This window comes from Pristis pectinata, chromosome 1, assembly GCF_009764475.1.
Source record: "Pristis pectinata isolate sPriPec2 chromosome 1, sPriPec2.1.pri, whole genome shotgun sequence".
In the NCBI taxonomy this organism is placed as follows: Eukaryota; Metazoa; Chordata; class Chondrichthyes; order Rhinopristiformes; family Pristidae; genus Pristis; species Pristis pectinata.
In genome coordinates, this window is record NC_067405.1 from 82,721,374 (window position 1) to 82,744,604 (window position 23,231).

The window sequence follows — 23,231 nt, forward strand, 5'->3', positions numbered from 1 at the left end:
GACACAACTCCTCCTCCCCCCGCCACCCTGGCCAATGCCCATCCCTCAATATCACTAAAAACAATTATTGGCCTTTATTATCTTTATTATATTGCTGTTTATGAGATCTGTAACCACGTGTCCCAAGTTCCTTAATACCTTTAGTTTACAAAAATCAATCCCAAACATCGGTCCTGATGCAGGGTTTCAACTCAAAATGTCAACAATTCCTTTCCTCCCAAAGTTACTGCTCAACCCACTGAGGTCCTCCAGCAGATTGTTTGCTGATCCCAATTTTAAAACTAATAGATGATCCAGCATCAACTCACACTTGCAGAGTTCCAAATTTTTACAAAGTGATTCCCGACTTAGCCAAACAATTAACCGGACCTCTCAGGTAATGCCCGCTCCCCAGACCCATTGACTAACAGAATTAGTTTTTCTATCCACTGTACAGTTTTTGTGTTACAGTATCTTCAAAACTTTCATCAAATCACAAATTATAATGCTTGCAATTCCTAATGTAACTCTTGGAATCCAGACCTCATTCTTGCAAATTCATGCACCACTGCCTCCAAGACCCATTTAACCTGTCTTCGTCCAGTGCCCAGAGGACACAGCTTTTACCACCCTCTGTCATCTAGCTCCATCACCCTTCTGCCTTTAACCTCTCTCGTGTCTTACCCATCACTGACCTTTGTGTTCTTTTTCTGCATCAGAACACTGGTTTCAACCTGAAATGCTATTTCTGTTTCTCATTCCATAAATGCTGCCTCACTTCCTAGAATTATACAGTACAGAAACAGGCCCTTTCTACCTACCTCGGCCATGCCAACTATGACACCTATCTATGCCAATCCTAAATGCCCACATTATGCCTGTATCCTCTATGCCTTTCCTTTCCAAGTACCTGTCCAAACATCTTTTAAACGTTGTAACTGTACCTGCCTCTCTCCCTCCTCTGGCAACTCTTTCCAAATATTCATCACCCTCTGTGTGGAAAAAAAACTTACCCCTCAGATGCTCTTTAAATTTCTCCCCTCTCACCTTAAACCTGTGCTCTTTAGTTTTAGACTCCCCTGCCCTGGGAGAAAGATTCTGACCATCCTACCAATGCTTCATATAATTTTGTAAACCGCTATCAAGTCACTCCTCAGTCTCCTTCACTCCAGTGAGAACAAACCCAGCTCATCCAATCTCTCCTTGTAACTACAGCCCTCCATTCCAGACAACATCCTGGTCAATCTCTTCTTGCACTCTCTCCATTGCTACCACACCCTTCCTGTAGTGTGGCAACCAGAACTGTACATAATCCTTAGGGTGGCCTGACCAATATTGTGTACAGCTACAACATGAGATCCTAAATCTTTTACTCAATGCCTTGGCCTATGAAGTATAGCAAGTGCCTTTTTCACTACCCTATCCACCTGTATCACCACTTTCAAGGAGCTATGGACTTGCTGCCCAAGGTCCCTCTGTACATCAACATTCCTAAGGTCCTTACCATTTGCTCTATATGACCTTCCAGAATTTGACTTCCTAAAGTGCATTACCTCACACTTATCTGGATTAAATTCCATCTGCCACCACTCCAGCCAACTTTCCAGCTGATCTGTGGCCCACTGTATCCTTAGATGACCTTCTTTACTATCTATAATCCACCAATTTGTGTTGACTGCAAATTTATTGATGGAAGACCCTGCATTGTAATCCAAATCATTTGTATATATCACAAACAACAAAGGTCCCAGTACCACTCCCTGTGGTACACCTCCTGTTGAAGATTTCCAGCACTACACTCACCCAGCCAATTTTGTATTCAGTTCACTAACACACCTCAGATCCCTTGTGCCTTAACATTCTGAGGGACCTTGTCAACAGCTTTACAAAGTCCACAGAGATAGCATCTACCGCCTTGCCTTCATCAATCATCTTGGTTACCTCCTCAAAAAGCTTGCTGTACATTTCTAGCCTTTTCTGTTTTATTACAAATATTTTCATTTACTTAAATACTGAACTACCAGAACTATTCACTCTTGGCTCATTTTATAACCCCTAATCTGTGAATGACCAGGAGACCCAGGCTCTATGAGCTGGGACTGTCTGTCATCCACCAATGATTTTGGCCCTGCAATACTCTCTCCATTAGTATAGCTAGACTGCTGGTACCCTGCTATTAACACACAACACAGACATAAAGCATAATCTCCTCTGAACCCATTTGGTCTCACCATATTGGAGATATTCCTCTTGTTCTATCTACCCCTCCCACACCTGCTGCCTGACCTGCTGTGTGTTTCCAACATTTTGCTTTTATTTCAGATTTCCAACATGTGTCATTTTGATTTTCATTTACTGTTGTTTACAAGACGTAAATAGTTTGGAGTGAGAAATTGGAAGTACCTTTCAAAATTTGAGAGGCATTGTCAGTACAGCGAAGACTACAATAAAAACATGATATTAATAAATCTGCGGGACAGGCATGCAATTGACAAACGTTCTTAAAGTGTCAGGTTGCACATTTTGGTGGGAAGAATACTACAGCCTTGAGGAAAAGAGCAGAGGAACAGAGATCTGGGCATTGCATATGCACAACTCATTAACAGTAGAGGTGCAGGCTGATTAAGTAAACCATTTCATCCCTCAAAATGCTGACAGCTTGTTCAGCGGCCTCCTGCGGCTCATCCAACATCCTTGCTGGTCTTACCTCAGCTCATCGTTTCAGATGCTTGTGTTTCCATCCGACCCACTATCAAGCAAACACTGGATGCTGATTTTTAAGGAATGTGGGTTATTATTAGCAGCTTAACAGTTAACAGCTTAATTTGCTAGTTTTAAAGTAAGGCTCTGCTCCTAACTTAACCTAATTGCACTTACTTGATATGCTTCACGCAATTAGATCCAACTCGTTCAGCCACAAACTCAACTGTTTTGCGAAGTGATGGGGGTTGATTATGAAAAAAAGCTTCCTCCAGCTCTGCCTAAAGAAGAAACAAAAATTTAATGATGCGATGCAAAATTCTTTGCCTTTATTTTATACCACATTCAATGTACATTACTCCACAGTTAACTGAGTGGTGTGCCTGCTGCAATAGTTTATTCACTGTTCCACGTAATACAAAGCCCTAACAGAACAAATTCGTTGCTCACTCTCTGTGCTCAGCTCGTATCAGTTGCTGCAGCGAGTTTGATAATTGATCATGGGGACCACAAGGAGGTTACCATTGACTGGTGGTCATTCAGGGCAGTGCTAGAAATAGCACTACTAAATCATGAGGATGGAGCATTCACCCAGGTAATGAGAAAATGACAGATCCAAGCATGAGCAAAGAGACAGCAGACACCAGCTTCCAATCTTCCACTAACACACATAACATTGTATGCTTATCAGGAATTAAGATGAATCAATGGGGTATAGATTAGGGAGCTGGAAAGAAAGGGATCTTTATCAGAATGAAATGAATGACATTTGATGTGAGGCATTAGAGTAATTAATGAATAAACCCAATATATAAAATATTCAAGCAGAAAGCAGTCAATCAGTTATATTCAGGCTAATCCACTAATTAGGAAGTGAAATTGAGCCTATACTCATTGGAGTTTAGAAGAAAGAAGTGGAGGTGATCTTATTGAAACATACAAGATTCTGAGGGGGGTTGACAGGGTGGATGCTGAGAGGATGTTCCCCAAGTGAGCTATCTAGTACTCGGGGTGGGGACAGAGCACAGGAATAAGGATTCACTCATTCAAGGTTAAGAGGAGGAGGAATTTCTTCTCTCAGAGGGCTTTGCCTATTTGGAACAGTTCACTCAAGAGATATGTGGAGGCAGAGCCATTGAATATTTTCAAGGAAAACACTGACAGATATTTAAACAACAAGGGAATCAAGGGGATATGGGGCGAGTAGGAAAGTGGTATTGATGCCAGGATTGGAATAGCCGTGATTATTTTGAATAGTGGAGTAGGCTCTCTGGCCCAATTGCTGGCACAGGTTCTTGTTTCTTATGTTCTTGTTCATGTGTGTGGACAACATGTGCTTTACAGACATCGGAATGCAAGAAGGCAGGCATTACCTGGAGTCTCTGCTGCGACTGTGCTAAAGCTGGTACTGTAGGCTCTGCTGAAGTTGGTGTGATCTTTCTCATATATCCTCCATTTTTTATCCCATTACCAGCTACATAGGAAGCCAACAGCTTGCGTAACTCACCTGAAATATATGAAATATCATGTTTACATAGCAGACAGAAATCACACAAAGCCAAACATGAGCTTGAGGAACAACAGCTGTTCTTCCATCTGGTCACACTGTGGCCTTCCACACCTGATGTCGAATTCAACAATTTCTGCAAGAACTGGTTTGCCAACTGTTGGTTATGTCTGTAACAGTAGCTTAGCTCTTCTATCTCCACTAACACTGCCTGATCTGCTGGGTATTTCCTACACCCCCCGGCATGCATTCCACAGCTTTAATATGCTCATTTGTTTACTTTCTCTTTTAAGTGCCCTCATTAACGTGGTTTTGTCAATAGTTTATCACCATGGCAACCCTGGACTTCACAGATGTGCAGGACAAGTTTTTTTTTACACAGAGAGTGGTGCGTGCCTGGAATGCACGGCCAGGGGTGGTGTGGAGGAAAATATGATAGAGGTGTTTAAAAGGTTCTTAAATAGGCATATGAATATGCAGAGAATGGAGGGATAGAAGGGATTAGTTTAGTTTGTTAGTTCGGCACAACACCATGAGCTGAAGGGCCTGTGCCTGTGCTGTACTGTTATGTGTCAATGACATTGCACTCAAAGCAGCTCTGATAAAAACTGAGTGATCCTAAAATGGTAACTGTTTCTTCCTTCACAAATGCAGCCTGCTGAACACTAATATTTTCTGGTTTTATTTCATAATATCCAGCAACAAGTTATTTCAGTTTTGGAATTAAGCGACCCTGATATATCAATTTAATTAAGCATTTCTTTCCTAGGCATTCCCCTACTAAATTGTTTAAGTTGGTCAGTTCAACATTTATTAAATCAAAAATGATGTTACAGTTCCCAGATACCTCCCTCAATTCTTTTTAAATAACATACTTCTCGGGAATCTCTTGATCCTGTTCTACCTATAAATGTGCAGAGGCATGTAATTTCCAGCCAAAAACATTTTAGGTATAATTCAACCATTAAATTGTTTACTGCTCTCTTTTTCCATCTCGTGCCCCCACTCCCCAAACAACATCCAGAAGATACTCACACAGATAAGGACAACAAAGGTAGAGCAGCTGCTGGTCAACCAATGGAACAGAATCCTAAAAATTAGGAAAATATAGGAGATCAGCATCAAGGATGCTTCCCAGAGAAGGATATGCAATTGTAATTGATAGGTAGTTTGGCAATTTTTTTTGTAATTGAACTTGACTTCATATCCATTACATCCATTTTCATCCAGTGATGTGCAACATAGAGAATTATCTGCTCTTCCGAGAAAGAAATATCAATCTGACCAGATATAAAGTTTTAATGATTCTGAAAGCAAGTTGGTATATTTGGATATGAAGGCACCAGAATCTTAAACCCAGAAGTAGAATGAACAGTTTTTCCTCTGAATGTAATACACTTGGTAACCAACAATTTTGTTGATCAGGTCAAAGCAACAAAATTATTATTTTGATAGAGATAAAAGAACATTGAATTAAGACAACAAAAATATATAAGGATTAGGCCATTTGGCCCTATGCCATTCAGCAAGATGATGTCTGATTTTTTACCTCAATGCCACTTTACTGCCCATACCTACCTTTGACTTCCTTAATATCTAAATATCTCTCTTGAATATACTCAGCCTATCACAGCCTGCAAATAGTGAATTTCAAGACTTAGACATCAATTCTATATTTATCCTCTCAAATACAGTTATTCACATCTTTTCAAAAACTCAAAATTCTTCCAACCCTTTATAATTCTATTAATCTAGATTGTAACAGTGAGAAGCTGTTCCATGAAAGGACCAATGGAATCAGAAATAACATATTGAAGTGCAGCGAGGATTAATGAAAGGACAGAAAACCGTCAGAAGAAATGGGCAGTTTCCAGGTTAGTGTGCTGTCACAAGGATCAGTGGAGGGGTTCACCTATTCACAGCCTATGTTAATGGTTCAGATGAAAGGACAAATTATAAACACCTAGAGATTCCGGAGGACGACCTGCAAACTTAGAGTCATAGAGTTAGAGTCATCCAGCACAGAAACAGACCGACCATGTCCATGCAGCTCATTGTACCCATCTACACTCATCCCATTTACCCACATTAGGTCCACAAACTTCTATGCCTTGGTGATTCAAGTACTTGTCGAGAAGCTTCTTATATTTCCTGAGAGTACCTGTATTCATCACCTGTGGGGAGTGGGAAATTTGTTTGGGGGGTGGTGAGAAGCCCACACAGATAACAACAGAGAGCAGCTGCTGGTTAACCAATGGAACAGAATCCTAAAAATTAAGAAGATATAGCATTATAAAAAGAGGTGGAAGAACTGAGTTGGAAGAACAGTGAACCCCTCCACTGATCCTTGTGACAACACACTAACCTGGAAACTGCCCATTTCTTCTGACGGTTTTCTGTCCTTTCATTAATCCTCGCTCCACTTCAATATGTTATTTCTGATTCCATTGGTCCTTTTATGGAACAGCTTCTCACTGTTACAATCTTGATTAATAGAATTATAAAGAGTTGGAAGAACTTTGAGTTTTTGAAAAGATGTTAACAACTCCATATTTGAGAGGATAAATATAGAATTGATGCTTCCCCTGACTTGGGTGTCTTGAATGAGAAGCCACAGACTGAAAATAAGTGGTTGGCCATTCAGGGGACAGAGCTGAAGACATTTCTTCACTCAGAGTCCAAGTCTTTGGAAATCACTACTCGGGGGCTGTGGTAAGCTGAGTATATTCAAGAGGGAGATCTATAGATATTTACAGTAGATGTTAAGGAAATCAAGGGACACAGGGTAGGGGCAGTGGTGGGAAGCCTAGTAGCTGTGCAGCAGGTGGAGAGAAAAACGTAAAGGACAAATCAAGCAAGTCCAATGGGCAGAGAAAATGGGGGCAGGTTAGGGAACAGGGGAGGGCTGGTGGGCTCAGTTGTATTTACTTTAATGCAAGGAAACTCATGAGTAAATCAGATGAGATTAGAGCACGGATTAGCACTTGGAATTATGATGTTATTGCAATCACAGAAACATGATTGAAGGAAGGGCAAGACTAGCAGCTTAATGCTCAGTGATAAAAGTTTCATACGAGACCAAGGGGAAGAGAAGTTGTACCACTGATTAGAGAGAGCATAACAACAGTACTTAGAGAAGATATCCTGGAGAGATTGTTCAATAAGGTCACATTGGTTGAGCTTTGGAATAAAAGGGGCAATCACTTTGCTGGGGTTATACTACAGGCCTACCAACAGTCAAGCAGGAATTAGAACACATTTGTTGGCAAATCAAAGTACAAGAGCAACACAGTCATACAGCACAGAAACTGGCCCTTTGTCCCAACTGGTCCACGCCAACCAAGATTCTCATCTAAACTGGTCCCATTTGCCCGTGTTTGGCCCATATCCCTCTAAAACTTTCCTATCCATGTACTTTTTAAATGTTGTTAATGTACCTGCCTCAATCACTTCCTCTGGCAGCTCATTCCATATTCTGACCACACTCTGGGTAAAAAAGTTGCCCCTCAGGTTCTTATTAAATCTCTCCTCTCTCACCTTAAACCTATGCCCTCTAGTTCTTGATTCCCTAACCCTGGGAAGAAGACTGTGCATATTTACCCTATCTATGCCCCTCATAATTTTTATACACCTCTATAAGATTTACCCTCATTCTCCTACGATCCAATGAAAAAAGTCCTAAACCTGCTCAACCTCTCTCCATAACTCAGTCCCTCGAGTCCTGGCAACGTCTTAGTACATCTCCTCTGCACTCTTTCCAGCTTAATGGTAACCAAAACTGAACACAGTATTCCAAATGCGGCCTCACCAACATCTTGTACAACTACAACATAAAATCCCAACTTCTATACTCAGTGCCCTGACTGATAAAGGCTAGTGTGCCAAAAGCCTTCTTCACCACCTTGTCTACCTGCAACGCCACTTTCAGGGAACCATGTATAAGGGTTATAGGGTTATAGTAGTGAAGGATTTTAACTTTCCCAATGTTGACTGAGATTGCCTTAGTGTAAGGGCTTAGATGAGGCAGAATGTGTTAAGTGTGTTCAAGAGAGTTTCTTGAGACGGTATGTAGAGTCCGACTAGAGAAGGGGCAGTACTTAACCTTATCTTAGGAAATGAAACTGGGCAGGTGGTGGAAGTGTCAGTGGGGAACATTTGGGGAACTGTAACAATAATTCTGCAAGTTTCAGGGTAGGTATGGAGAGGGGTAAAGTTGGTCCTCAAGTAAGGTTTTGAATTGGGGAAAGGCTGATTTCAAGAGTATAAGAGAGGACTTGGTGAGAGTAGATTGGGAGCAGATGCTTGTGGGTAAAACAACAGCTGACAAGTAAAAGATTTTTTTAAGACAGAATTGATAAGAGTTCAGACCCAGCATGTTCTGGGTAAGGGTGAAAGGCAAAGATGGCAAAATGAGGGAACACTGGATGAGAAAGGGTATTGAAGGTTTGATCAGGAAAAAAAGGAAACATATGGCACGTATTCGCAACTGGGATCAAGGGAGGCTCTTGAGGAATATACAGTGTGTAGAAGAAAATTTAAGAAAGAAGTTAGGAGGGAGGAAATAGGCCACAAAGTATCCTTGGTAAGTACATTGAAGAGAATCCCAAGACATTTTATAAGTATATCAAGAGCAAGAGGGTAGCCAGGGAAAGAGTAGGTTCCCTTCATGAACAAAGGGGTCATCTATGTGTGAAGTCAGACAATGTGGGCAAGGTCCTATATGAATACTTACCTGTATTCACCAAGGAGGAGGATATGTAAGGTAGTAAGTTCAGGGAGAGGTACATGGATAATCTGGAACAGATCAGTATTAAGCAGGAGATATTAGATGCCATGGGACACATAAGGTTCGATAAATTCTCAGGGCCAGGCAAAGTCTATCCCAGGTTGCTATGGGAAGCAAGGGAGGATATAGCTGGGGACCTGACAGAATTTTTTTGCTAATTTGTTAGCCACATATGAGGTGCCAGGAGGACAACTAATGTTGTTCCTTTATTTAACAAGGTCAGCAGGGATAAACCAGGTAACTACAGGCCAGTGACCTTTAATTACTGGAGAAAACCCAAAGGAATAGGATTTATGTACATTTGGAAAGGCAGGGGCTGATAATCAGCATAGCTTTGTGCAGGGTAAATCCTGCCTTAATCATTTGAATTTTTGGGGGAAATGGAGGGCAATAAACATTATCTATAAGAGTTAAAGCATTTGACAAGGTCCTGCATGGTAGGTAGGCTGATCTAGAAGGTTAAAGCACATGGGATCCAAGGCAAGCTGGCTAACTAGATTCAACACTGGCAGAGGGTGGTGGAGGAACGATGCTTTTCTGATTGTAAGTCTGTGACCAGTGGGTGTACCACAGGGAGTGGTGCTGGGATCCTTGCTGAGGTGAGCTTTTATCCTTCTCTCCGCACACCCCCCCCCCCCCCCCCCCCCACCTGCCCCCAGAGTTAGTTGACATCTGGAACTTGCTGCTACAGGAGATAGTGGAGTCAGATAGAAATACTATGGTAAAGAGACATTTAGACAGGCACTTAAATAGGCAAGGCGTAGAAGGATATGGACCTAGTCAAGCAATGGGATTAGTGGAGATGGGCAAAAAAGTCGGCAAGGATGCGGTGGGCCAAAGGGTCCAGTTCTGTGCTGTACACTTCTGTGATTCAATGACACCTCTTCAGAGAGTGCATTCCAGACCCCATCCATCTGTGTGAAAAAATCCCCCCCTAACCCCCTCTAAACCTCTTAATTCTCATCTTAAACTTATGCCCTGCCTTAGATACCTTTTTACCCTATCAGTCCTCCACATAATTTTGTGTATATCAGTTAACCCCTCAATCTCCTTCCCTCCAAGGAAAACAAACCCAGCCGAGCCAGTCTCTCCTAATAACTGAAATGGTTCAATCCAGCAACATCTTGGGGAATCTCCTTTGCACTGTCTCCAGCGCAATCACACCTTCCTATATTTACAAAGGTTCCCTGTACCCCTTGGCAATAAGTACTCCTGTTTGATTAATGTTGAGGGAGACCTGGGGGAAGCAACAGTGGCAGTGTCTTTGGCACAGAGCCCAGCCCAGTGGCTCAGATGGGTAGGGAAGGAGTGAGGAGGGCACTAGTGATAGAGGACTCTATAGTTAGGGGGCAGACAAGCGATTCTGTGGACGCAGGAAAGAAACTCAGAAGGTAGTTTGCCTCCCAGGTGCCAGGGTCCGGGATGTTTCAGATCGCGTCCAAGATATCCTGAAGGGGGAGGGAGAACAGCCAGAGGTTGTAGTACATATTGGTACCAACGACATAGGTAGGGAAAGGAATGAGGTCCTGAAAAGAGACTATAGAGAATTAGGAAGGAAGTTGAGAAGCAGGACCTCAAAGGTAGTAATTTCCGGATTACTGCCTGTGCTAAGCGACAGTGGGTATAGGAACAGAATGAGGAGGAGGTTAAATGCGTGGTTGAGGGATTGGAGTAAGGAGCAGGGATTCAGATTTCTGGATCACTGGGGCCTCTTTTGGGGCAGGTATGACCTGTTCAAAGAGGACGGGTTGCACTTGAATCCTAGGGGGACCAACATACTGGCAGGGAGGTTTGCTAAGGCTACTGGGGAGAGTTTAAACTAGAATTGTTGGGGGGTGGGATCCATACTGGAGAGACTGGGGAAGAGGTGTTTGGCTCTCAAATAGAGGAAGCTACCATAGGCAGGTGATAGAGAAGGGAAGTGTTCAGACAGGCTTGAGATGTGTCTATTTTAATGCAAGGAGTATTGTGAACAAGGCGGATGAGCTTAGAGTTTGGATCAATACTTGGAGCTATGACGTGGTGGCCATTACGGATATTTGGATGGCTCCAGGGCTGGAGTGGTTGATTCAAGTGCTGGGTTTTAGATGTTTCAGGAAGGACAAGGAGGGAGGCAAAAGAGGTGGGGGAGTGGCACTGTTGATCAGAGATAGTGTCACGGCTGCGGAAAAGGTGTACGCTGTGGAGGGATTGTCTATGGAGTCTCTGTGGGTGGAGTTTAGCAACAGGAAGGGGTCGATAACTTTACTGGGTGTTTTTTTTATAGGCCGTCCAATAGTGACAGGGTTATTGAGGAGCAGACAGGGAAGCAGATCCTAGAAAGGTGTGAGAATAACAGAGTTGTTGTGATGGGGGATTTTAATTTCCCAAACATCGATTGGCATCTCCAGACAGTGAGGGGTTTAGATGGGGTGGAGTTTGTTAGGTGTGTTCAGGAAGGGTTCTTGACACAGTATGTAGATAGACCTACAAGAGGAGAGGCTGTGCTTGATTTGATATTGGGAAATGAACCTGGTCAGGTGTCAGATCTCTCAGTGGGTGAACATTTTGGTGATAGTGATCATAATTCTATCTCCTTTACGTTAGCACTGGGGAGAGATAGGAACAGACAGACTAGAAAGGCGTTTACTTGGAGTAAAGGGAATTATGAGGCTCTCAGGCAGGAAATTGGAAGATTAAATTGGGAACAGATGTTCTCTGGGAAAAGTACGGAAGATATGTGGCAAATATTCAGGGGCTATTTGTGTGGAGTTCTGCATAGACATGTTCCAATGAGACAGGGGAGTCATGAGAGGATACAGGAACCGTGGTGTACAGAGGCTGTAATAAATCTAGTCAAAAGGAAAAGAAAAGCATCAAAAGGTACAGAGAGCTAGGTAATGTCAGAGATCTGGAAGGCTAAAAGGAAGGAACTTCAGAAAGAGATTAGGAGAGCCAGAAGGGGACATGAGAAGGCCTTGGCGGGCAGGATTAAGGAAAACCCCAAGGCGTTCTACAAGTATGTGAAGAGCAAGAGGATAAGATGTGAAAGAATAGGGCCCATCAAGTGCAGCAGTGGGAAAGTGTGTATGGATCCGGAAGAAATAGCAGAGGTACTTAATGAATACTTTACGTCAGTATTCACTACGCAAAAGGATCTAGGGGATTGTAATGGGGACATGCAGCGGCCTGAAAAGCTTGAGCATCTAGATATAAGAAAAGAGGTGGTGCTGAAACTTTTGGAAAGCATCAAGTTAGATAAGTCGCCGGGACCGAATGAGATGTACCCCAGGTTACTGTGGGAGGCGAGGGAGGAGATTGCGGAGCCTCTGACAATGATCTTTCTGTCGTCGATGGAGACAGGAGAGGTTCCGGAAGATTGGAGGGTTGCGGATGTTGTTCCCTTATTCAAGAAGGGGAGTAGGGATAGCCCAGAGAATTATGACCGGTGAGTCTTACCTTTGTGGTTGGTAAGCTGATGGAGAAGATCCTGAGAGGCAGGATTTATGAACATTTGGAGATGTATAATATGATTAGGAATAGTCAGCATGGCTTTGTTAAGGGCAGGTCCTGCCTTACGAGCCTGATTGAATTTTTTGAGGATGTGACTAAGCACATCAATGAAGGGAGAGCAGTAGATGTAGTGTATATGGATTTCAGCAAGGTGTTTGATAAGGTACCCCATGCGAGGCTTATGGAGAAGGTGAGGAGACATGGGATCCAAGGGGGCGTTGCAGTGTGGATTCAGAACTGGCTGGCCCACAGAAGGCAAAGAGTGGTTGTTGAAGGATCGTATTCTGAGTGGAGGTCGGTGACCAGTGGTGTACCTCAGGGGTCTGTACTGGGACCCTTGCTCTTTGTGATTTTTATAAACGACCTGGATGAGGAAGTGGAGGGGTGGGTTAGTAAGTTTGTGGATGACACGAAGGTTGGAGGTGTTGTGGATAGTTTGGAGGGCTGTTAGAGGTTACAGAGGGACATAGATAGGATGCAAAGTTGGGCTGAGAAGTGGCAGATGCAGTTCAACCCAGATAAGTGTGAAGTGGTTCATTTTGGTAGGTCAAATATGTTGGCGGAATATAGTCTTAATGGTAGGACTCTTGGCAGTGTGGAGGATCAGCGGGATCTTGGGGTCCGAGTCCATAGGATGCTCAAAGTGGCTGTGCAGGTTGACTCTGTGGTTAAGAAGGCATATGGTGTATTGTCCTTCATCAGTCAGGGAATTGAATTTAGGAGCCGAGAGGTATTGTTGCAGCTATATAGGTCCCTGGTCAGACCCCACTTGGAGTATTGTGCTCAGTTCTGGTCGCCTCACTACAGGAAAGATGTGGAAGCCATAGAGAGGGTGCAGAGGAGATTTACAAGGATGCTGCCTGGAATGCGGAGCATGCCTTATGAAAGCAGGTTGAGAGAACTCAGCCTTTTCTCCTTGGAGCGATGGAGGATGAGGGGGGACCTGATAGAGGTGTATAAGATGATGAGAGGTATTGACCAGGTAGATAGTCAGAGGCTTTTCCCCAGGGCTGAAATGGTGGCCACAAGAGGACATAGGTTTAAGGTGCTGGGGAGTAGATATAGAGATGTCAGGGGTAAGTTTTTTACTCAGAGAGTGGTAAGTACGTGGAATGGGCTGCCAGAAACGGTGGTGGAGGCGGATACGATAGGGTGTTTCAAGAGACTGTTAGATAGGTACATGGAGCTGAATAAAATAGAGGGCTATAGGTAAGCCTAGTAATTTCTAGAGTAGGGACATGTTCCTAGGGTAGGGACATGTTCGGCACAGCTTTGTGGGCCGAAGGGCCTGAATTGTGCTGTAGTTTTTCTATGTTCCATGTTCATCCTTCTTCAAAAGAAGGGTGCAGCCCTCAGTGGTGGAAAGTTCTCGAGACAAAATGGGACAGGATTAGCAATCACTTTGGATAAGCGTGGACTGATTAGAGAAAACCCACATGGATTTGTTAATGGGAAATTGTGTTTAATTAGCTCTTGCTTAGTGATGAAGTAATAGAGGGGTGATGAGTTAATGTGGTATATTTGAAAGTGGCTACACAGGTAGACAGGGTGGTTAAGAAGGCTTATGGAATGCTTGCATTTATTAATCAAGGTAATGAGTCAAGGAGTTATGATGCATCTCTATAGAACTCTGGTTAGGCTGTATTTAGAGTATTGCGTGCAATTCTGGTCACCTCACTATAGAAAGAATGTCGAGGCTTTAGAGAGGGTGCAGAGGAGGTTTACTAGGATGCTGCCTGGATTAGAGGGCATGTGCTGAAGAGGCTGGACAAACTTGGGCTCTTTTCTCTGGAGCGGCAAAGGCCAAAGGCTGATCTGTTGGAGGTGTATAAAATTATGAGGGGCATAGGTAGAATGGACAAGCAATATCTTTTTCCCATTATTGAGCGATCCAATACCAGAGGGCGTGCATTTAAGGTGAGAGCAGGTAGGTTCAGAACAGACGTGAGGGGTACATTTTTTACTGAGAGTGATGGATGCCTAGAATGCGTTGCCTGATAGGGTGGTGGAGGCAAACTCATCGGGGGCTTTCAAGAAGGGCTTGGACGGGCACATGAATGAGGGGAAAATAGAGGGATATGGGCATTCTGTAGGCAGGAGGGAATAGCTATGTCAGCACAACATTGCAGGCCAAAGGGCCTGTTCTGTGCTGTACTGTTCTATGTTCTATACAAATTTTCAAAAGGCATTTTTGAATGACAATCAACTTGTCATTTAGACTGAAGACCATAGAATAAATATGACTAGTAGCAGGAATAGAAAATTAGCTAAGTAAAAAGAAACAGAATAGTAGTGAAAGGTTGCTTTTTGGACAGGGGGGACAGGTACACTGGCGTCTCCAGGGGTCAGTACTCTGGCCACTGCTTTCATAGCCCACATTAATGATTTGCACTTGTGCATATAGGGTGCAATTTCTAAATCAGAAGATTATACAAAGCTTTCAGTCAATTGTGAGGAGGATAGTAATAAACAACAAGGAGATATTGACAGGCAGGCAAAATGGGCAGAGAGGTGGCAGCTGAAATCTTATGTTGAGAAATGTGAAGTGTTACATTTTGTTAACAAGTATGAGAAGAAGTAATATAAACTAGAAGGCACCATTCTAAAGTGGTAGAAATTGTTCAAAGTGGTAGGTCAGCCTGAGAAAGTGAATAAATCCTAGGCTTTATAAACAGAGGCTTAGAGTATAAGAACAAGGACAATTAACTTTTATAAGGTACTGGTTCAGCCACAGCTAGATTATACGGTCAATTCTGGTGGCCATACTTAAGGAAAGATGTGCAGGCTCTTAAGAAGATGAAGAGGAAATTTACCAAATAAGTCCAGAGATAAGTGACTTAGTTACTTGGGCAGACTGGAAACAGAGGATGTTATGAGAGAATTTTTTGAAATAAAGACAAAAAATGCTGGAAACACTCAGCAGGTCAAGCAACATCTGTGGAAAGAGAAATTGAGTTTCCTCATTCTCTCATTTCAGTAATTGTTCTTTCTTATCAGTCGTGGGTGTTTTTGATGCTATTCATTACAATCCTAACAGCTATGTTTATCATAATCAAGTGATTTTTGTGCATTTTCCAACTTATGGACAAAATCAACTTGCAGACATCTGGTAAAATGGAACCCATTCTTTACCCGGGTATGGCCTATATCCAGATTTCTAAACTCAGAAGTGACAAATGTATGGACCAGACCATTTAGTGAGGTCAGTATAGTTTTCAATGTGTGGTGACAATTAAGAAAAAAAAAATGAACATATTTAAGAACTGGCAGTTGAAAGTTATGAGTTTTATGGGACTGGCCAAGGGCACTCACATCAACATCACCCTGAATGCTTCTCAGCAAAGATCAATTGATTTACTACAAATCAAGCAAACATGATTTGACTTACATGGTTTAGCTTTCCACTGTCATCATTCAACAAGCAATTTAGTAAGCTTATGACTAATCTAATTACATATTTTTCTAATTTATTTTAATCTTTGAACAGCATAGTCATTTTCTGACAGATCAGAATAATAAAAGCTGAAGATGTTATCCCACTTTGATAGATTACTTACTAAGCCTTGGTCTAATGTGTTAATTCCAAATTCATCAATCTTCTCCTCATCGAAGAATATTTCTTCAGGAACTGTAGGAATCTTTAAAAGTTTCAATAATGCTTTAGATTGCACACAATGCATTTCATGTCTTGTACTAGTCATTTCAAGATCCTTACTGTTATTTTGTTCCCACAGGCCCAATCTCTCAAAATGGAAAGAGAATTTTTGCCCATAATTACAATTAATTGAACTTCTATAGAAGAAAGATTTTTTTGGCAAAATGCATAAAATTTATAATATTCAAAAAAATAAAAGGCCAGTTAACATCAAAACTTGAAACTCATTGACATGCCATTAAGCCCAAATGGTTCAGGTGAGAGTTCTCCCTATTTCATCTAACCCTAACATTTTCTTATCATGCATTGATCCAACTTTTTATAACATATTAAAGCTAGTTTGCCTTAATTACACATGATGGAAAATTCAAAATTCTAATCATGCACTTGGTGAATACTGGGGTTGCCAACAGTCAGGATCTCCAGTATCTGAAAGGGAAGTTATTGGTCCCATTTGACATTGATCTGGGATTCTTAATTTCCTGTAGTCAGACACGGGCACCTGGACCCAGACGGGTCACTGGCATTAAAAGAGCGCTCTGAAATTGTAGTTGACGACTGTCAAGACACAACGGACTGCAAGATTCTTTGAATTACCAACCTTGCCCCACCTTCTCCTCCACATTTTACTCTTGTTGGAGACAGGCAAATGTAGGTGAATTGAGGGATTCATAGCTTAAGTTGAGGCACAACAGTTTTTGAGGGTGAACAGAGGAAGTGTGTCCAGCTTTAGTCACATCCACATTTCCTCATGGCACAGGAGGTCATTTCACCCCATTGAGTCCATGCCAGCTCTCAGATCAATCCCAATGCCCCACTAATTTTCCTTGTAATCCATTCTCCCCACAGTCCCATTAACTCACCCCAGATTCTACTACTTACCTACATACTTGGGGCAACTTATGGCAGCTAATTAACCTTCTAACCTAGCATCCTGACTTATAGAAGTGAAAAGTGTTTGTCTTCAAGATCAATGTGACTGGCTTCAGGTCCTGCTTTTACAGAAAGTGCTGTACTGTCAGAGGTGCTGAAAGACATTAAGATGATGCTGTCACCCTCTCAAGTGGGCACAGAAGAACCCAGGGTGGGATTTGAAGAACTGTGGTAATATTTGAAGAACCCATAACAATTTTTGAAGAGAAGCACGGGCTTTCATTCCAATTTTTGACCAATATTTTATGCCTCAATCCAACATGGCTAAATGGATTGCTATTAGTGGGACGTTACTGTTTACAAACTGCCGTCACTTTCTCTCTCACAATTAGCAGATACAGTATATTTCATTAGTTCTTCATTAGTAATAAAACCTGCTGGGATACCCCCAGGTCTTAGAAGCACAAAGTAAATGTTTCTTTCCCTGAGATTCATTCTCAAAGCACAGAAGGCATTGAGAATGCCAGTATTCCCCTCTCCAGTTACACCTGAAAATGTGGTGTTGATCATTATTACTAGTAGAGATTTCTGCCTGGAAATTCAGTTGCAAAGCGCTTTCTTTCAAAGTGATGTAACTGAAAGTGGATACTTCTCCCACACCAAAATTCCACTCGAGAATTTCAACCAAGCACTTCTGGAGTGGTCCCCCTTGCTTCCCTGAAAAAATTTTCACATCAGGGCTGCACAGAGTGACATTACTCGATGCAAGTTCTTGAGCAGCACCTTACTTAGGCTGCTTTTGTTGAGCACTTCCAAAACAACCTAGTCTTCCCAGAACAAAGCTGACTTGAAACCCTCCTCAGACAAGATCTTTACATACCTTCCGTCATCCTGCCTCCCTCATCCACTGTGTACCAACATCCTTATTAGCCTCCTTGGCACTGCTGCCAAACTCCTACCCCTCCAATGTCTCAAGCTGTCAATCTGCCAGATCTCAGCCTTGACCTGCATATACCTCAAAGACACCAATGGTGCTCTTGGTTCTCTCTGCCTCACATATTGTCTAGTTCATTCACATCAGCATTTTGGGATATGCTGAGCGGTTATATAAATACTTTTTTTTATTCATTTTGGAAAATGAAGCATCTGAGAGATGATGCCATGGAGGAATTAACAATACTAACAGGTTACAGAAATATAAATAGTGTGAAGTAACTGATTAAGGAAAAGCATGCAGTGTTCCTAATAATAAACACAAAGTTCTTTTTATAGGGAGTAGCTACAGCATTTAATTTCAGCAGAATTTTCATATCTACAGATAGCACATGGTGGATTTTTCTCAAATGATATACTTTAGAGATCTTTAGAGATCAGAGTCCAACTTCTTTAGAACAACCTGGGGGCATGAAAGGTACTCTCTCTGATTATCATACAAAGTGGTCTAGGGGCTGTGACCATCTGACCTAGAGCATTATTGCTTATCAGCCTAATTAGCCAGGCGATGACAATATCCAACAAGAGTAAATCCAGCTATCGCCCCCTGATATTCAATGGCATTGCCATCACTGAATCCCCCATTATCAATATCATGGGGGCTTACCATTGACCAGAAACTGCACTGGAGTAGCCATATACACAATATGTCTACAAGAGCAGGTCAGAGGCTAGGAATGCTGTGATGAGTAACTCACATCCTAACTCCCCAAAGCCTGTACACCATCTTCAAGGCTCATCAGGAGTGTGATGGAATACTAGCTTGAAGTCTCTGCCCAACTACTATCAGCACATCACCTGCAACACTAGAGGACCCAATACACTTGACCACTGCTATACCACCATCAAGAACGCCTACCGCTCCACCCCTTGCGCACACTTTGTAAATCCGACCACCTGGCTGTGCTTCTTCTGCCTGCATACAGACAGAGACTGAAGAGCGAGGCACCAGTAAAGAGAATTACGAAGAGCTGGACGGCAGAGGAGCAAATTTGGGATTGCTTCGAGTCAGTGAACTGGACCATGTTCAAGGATTAGTCAGCAGACCCAATTGAATATGCCATTTGTCACTGACTTCCCAATGACATGCATGGATGAGTGTGTACCCATAAAGCTTCCCCAACCAGAAGCCCTGGATGAACAAGGACATTCGTAATCTGTTGAGGGCTAGATTTGTGGCGTTGAGGGCTGGTGATCCAGGGTCATACAAGAAGTCCAGGTACAACCTCCAGAAGGCCAATGCCAGTGCAAAGAGGCAATTGTAGACTAAACTGGAATCGCAGATGAACGCTCAACAGCTGTGGCAGGGCTTACACAATGTTACTTCCTACAAGGTGAAATCAGTCAGCTGAAGTAGTAAATGAGCAAATGAGCTCAATGCCCTTTATGCACAGTTTGATAGGGAGAACTATGACACACCCAACAACCCCTCACATCTCCAGATGATGATGTAATCTCAGTCTCTGAGACTGACATCTCAGCATCCTTCAGGAGAGTGAATACACGAAAGGCGTCTGATCCAGATAGTGTACCTGGCCGAGTACTAAAGATCTGTGCAGACCAACTGGCTGGAGTATTTACGGCCTCTTCCTTCCACGGTCTGAGGTTCCAACCTGCTTCAAAAAGACATCTATTGTACCGGTGCCCAAGGAGAGCGTGGTGACCTGCCTCAATGACTACCATCCGGTGGCACTTACATCAACTGTAATGAAGTGATTGGAGAGGTTGGTTATGGTGTGAATCAACTCCTGCCTCACAGATGACCTGGATTCACTTCAATTTGCCTACTGCCACAACAGGTCAACAGCGGATGCAACTTCTCTGGCTCTTCACTCTGCTCTGGACCACCTGGACAACAGGAACTCATACCTCAGACCACTGTTCATCGACTACAACACAATAATTCCATCCAAACTCATTATCAAGCTTCAAGACCTGGGCCTCTGTACCTCTCTCTGCAACTGGATATTCAACTTCCTCATCGGTAGACCTCAATTAGTGAGGATTGGTAACAACCTCTCTTCCTCACTGACCACCAACAGAGGTGCACCTCAAGGCTGCATGCTCATCCCTCTGCTCTACTCTCCACACACGACTGTGTCACTAAGCACAGCTCCAATGCCATATACAAATTCACCGATGACACCACTGTTGTTGGATGAATCACAGGTGGTGATGAATCAGCATACAGGAGTGAGATAAGACACCCGGTTGAGTGGTGCTGCAACAACAACCTCACGCTCAACATCAGTAAAACTAAAGAGTTTATTGTTGACTTCAGGAAGGGGAAGGAGGTTGAACATGCACCAAGCCTACATTGGGGGGGGGCGGGGCGGTGCTGGTAGTAGAGAGAGTCAGCAGCTTTGAAGTCCTGGGGATTAACATATCAGATAACCTGTCCTGGGCCCAGCACATCGATGCAATCACAAGGAAGACATGCCAGCATCTTTACTCTTTGAAGGAGGTTCGGCCTGTCACCGAACACTCTACAAACTTCTACAGGTGCACTGTTGAAAGTATCCTGACTGGTTGCAACTGATATGGCAATTTGAATGCACAGGAACACAAGAAGCAGCAGAGAGTAGTGGACTCAGCCCAATACATCACGGACACAACCCTCCCCATCACTGGTAGTATCTACAGGAGGCGGTGCCTCAAGAGGGCAACATCCGTCAAATATCTCCACCATCTGGGCCACGCCATCTTCTCGTAGCTACCATCAGGCAGGAGGTACAGAAGCCTGAAGTCCCACACCACCTGATTCAAGAACACCTACTTCCCTTCAACGATTCGGTTCTTGAACCAACCAGCATGACCCTAATCACTACAGTTTGGCAACATTATGATCACTATGATCCCTTTGCACTAAATGGACTTTAATTTTTTTTTTATCTAATTGCATTCTTTCTTGTAAAAATTGTGTATAATTTATGCTTAATTTATGTTTTTCTTGTGAATGTTGTGTCTCTAATGCAAGCAAGTTTTTCATTGTACCTGTGCATACATGTACTTGCGCACATGACAATAAACTCAACTTTGACTTTGAATATTCTCCACTTGCCTGGACAAGTGAAGCTTCAACAACACTCAAGAAGCTTGACACCATACCATATAGCGGCCCGACTGATAGGAACCCCATCCACAACCACTCACTCACTCCACTACCGATGCACACTAGCAGTAGTTTGTACCATTTACAGGGTGCATCACAACAACTCACCATGACTCCTTAAGAGGCATGTTCCAAAACCACAACCTCTACCAGCTAGAAGCAAAGAGCAACAAAAGCATGGGGAGACCCCACCACCTGGAAGTTGCCCTCAGGCCACACACCATCCTGGCTTCAAAATATATCGCCCATCGCTGGGTCAAAATCCTGAAACTCCGTCGCTAACGGCATTGTGGGTATGCCCACACGTCAAGGACTACAGCGGTTCAAGAAGCCACCTTCTCGAGAGCAATTAGGGATGGGCAATTAAACGCTGGCTCAGCCTGTGAAGCGCACATCCCTTAAATGAATAGAAAAAAAATTCCCTAAATGTGAAAGTGTAGGGAAGTGCTGGTGTCAGCATTCATGGAATTGTAGAGACCAATGTCCAATGTATTTCAAAGCACTTACAGCAAAATTCCAGTGCATTCAATCAGTGCAGCAACCTCATCACAAATAGTCTATATGGTGAAGGTATTTCCACAAAAACATCTTGAAGCAAAAACTGGCAGCCCAATGATTCCTACTAGCAAACTGCTGAATTTATAAATGAGAAACCAGTCAAACATTTGTAAAACACCTTAAGTAGCACCCAGACACGAGCTTTCAAACTCTAAATCAAATCATTTAACATTGACTACTTGCCTGGAAAAGCCATCCCAGTACAGCAAGGATCAGCAGCTTGTTCAGGTAATGTTCCTTTCGTTCACTTGTTAGAATCAAGCGTCTGTTTGATAAACCAGAGCAACATTTTAGCTTATTTATTTCAAAATAACCTGCAGGTTCTGCTCTCCTGTTCTCCATACTCCTCGCAAGACAGCAATACCTTCATGTGCACCCATTTGCATTTTTAATGTACATAATTGGTGTTTCTGGATTCAGCTTCTTTTAATTTATTGATCAAATTTTATATTAATGCAATTAAATATTTTGAATGCATGCCATTTCAGATTAATTCATTCACTTAATGCACCTACAGCCATACATAAACATAATGGAATAATAACATAATACCATTCAGGATCTGAATATTTTGTTGGCGCATCTTTCACTGTGAAAGTTCAATTGACTACCAATTGATTTATGTGTGTTTCCAGCATTTTCAGTTTTTATTTCAGATTTGCAACACCTACAGTTTTTTTGATTTTTGTTCAGTGTTTGTTGGACTTTGCAGCATAATAATTGGCAGCCTCATTTGTTATGTTATATTGACTATAACAACCTAATTCATTGGTGGTAAAGTGTTGAGGAAGTCCTGAGGTCTGAAAGATGCAATGTAATTACAGGTTCTTTCTCAATTTTCACTACAGTGATTAGAAAGCAAATACCAACTAATGTAAAAAAAAATGTTACAATCAATTCATAGTTGCCCTCATCATCCTGGCTGTACATGAAATGCCATGGCATCCAGAACTAACATCCTCTGATCAGAAGAGGGAGGCCACTCAGCAGTCTTTACTCCCCAATCCAGGACCACACACTTTCATGCAATGCATTTCTGAGCAAGTCGAAGACTTCCATCTCCTCTGGTCTTCCAACAACATTCTAAGGGTCTTCGAGAGATCAGTGGCATAGTGGCTAAGTTACTGGGACTACAGTCCAGCGACCAAGCCTAACGATCTGAAGACAGCTCAAATTCCATCACAGAAAGTGTGGATTTGAATTTAATCAAGTAAATCGGGAATGAAAAAGGTACTGGTCACCAAAAATCCACCAGATAGTCATAATAAAGCGACCTCATTCACCAACATCCTTTTGTGAAGGAAATCTGTCTTTACCTGATCTGATATACATGACTCCAGACCCATAATATTTGTTTGCTCTGACTTGCTCACTGAAATTACCTAGCTGCTTGGGATAGGCAATAAATTACCACCAACACCCACTTCCCATGAAAGAATAACAAAGCTGATGTTACTTGCAATATCTAAGGCAGCCAACATCCTTGTGTTTTCATTTCCTGAGATGCTATGGAACATGTCCAGATAATGACATTTAATACTTTGCATTGTTTTAAAAGATCCCCACTTGCTTCCTT

At 42.6% G+C, this 23,231-nt stretch overlaps 1 protein-coding gene across 1 annotated transcript in view; it reads right to left on the minus strand.

Annotated features, from left to right (window-relative positions):
* The window catches only part of cdan1 (codanin 1), a 111,229-nt gene that overhangs the window by 27,214 nt on the left and 60,784 nt on the right, over positions 1–23,231 (minus strand). Inside the window, exons 15-19 of the mRNA XM_052028079.1 lie at positions 21,839–21,920; positions 16,022–16,102; positions 5,222–5,276; positions 4,053–4,186; positions 2,857–2,960 (exon numbers count right to left, since the gene is read on the minus strand). Coding sequence (XP_051884039.1) covers positions 2,857–2,960; positions 4,053–4,186; positions 5,222–5,276; positions 16,022–16,102; positions 21,839–21,920 — 456 coding nt within the window. The remainder of the gene's footprint in view (positions 1–2,856; positions 2,961–4,052; positions 4,187–5,221; positions 5,277–16,021; positions 16,103–21,838; positions 21,921–23,231) is intronic.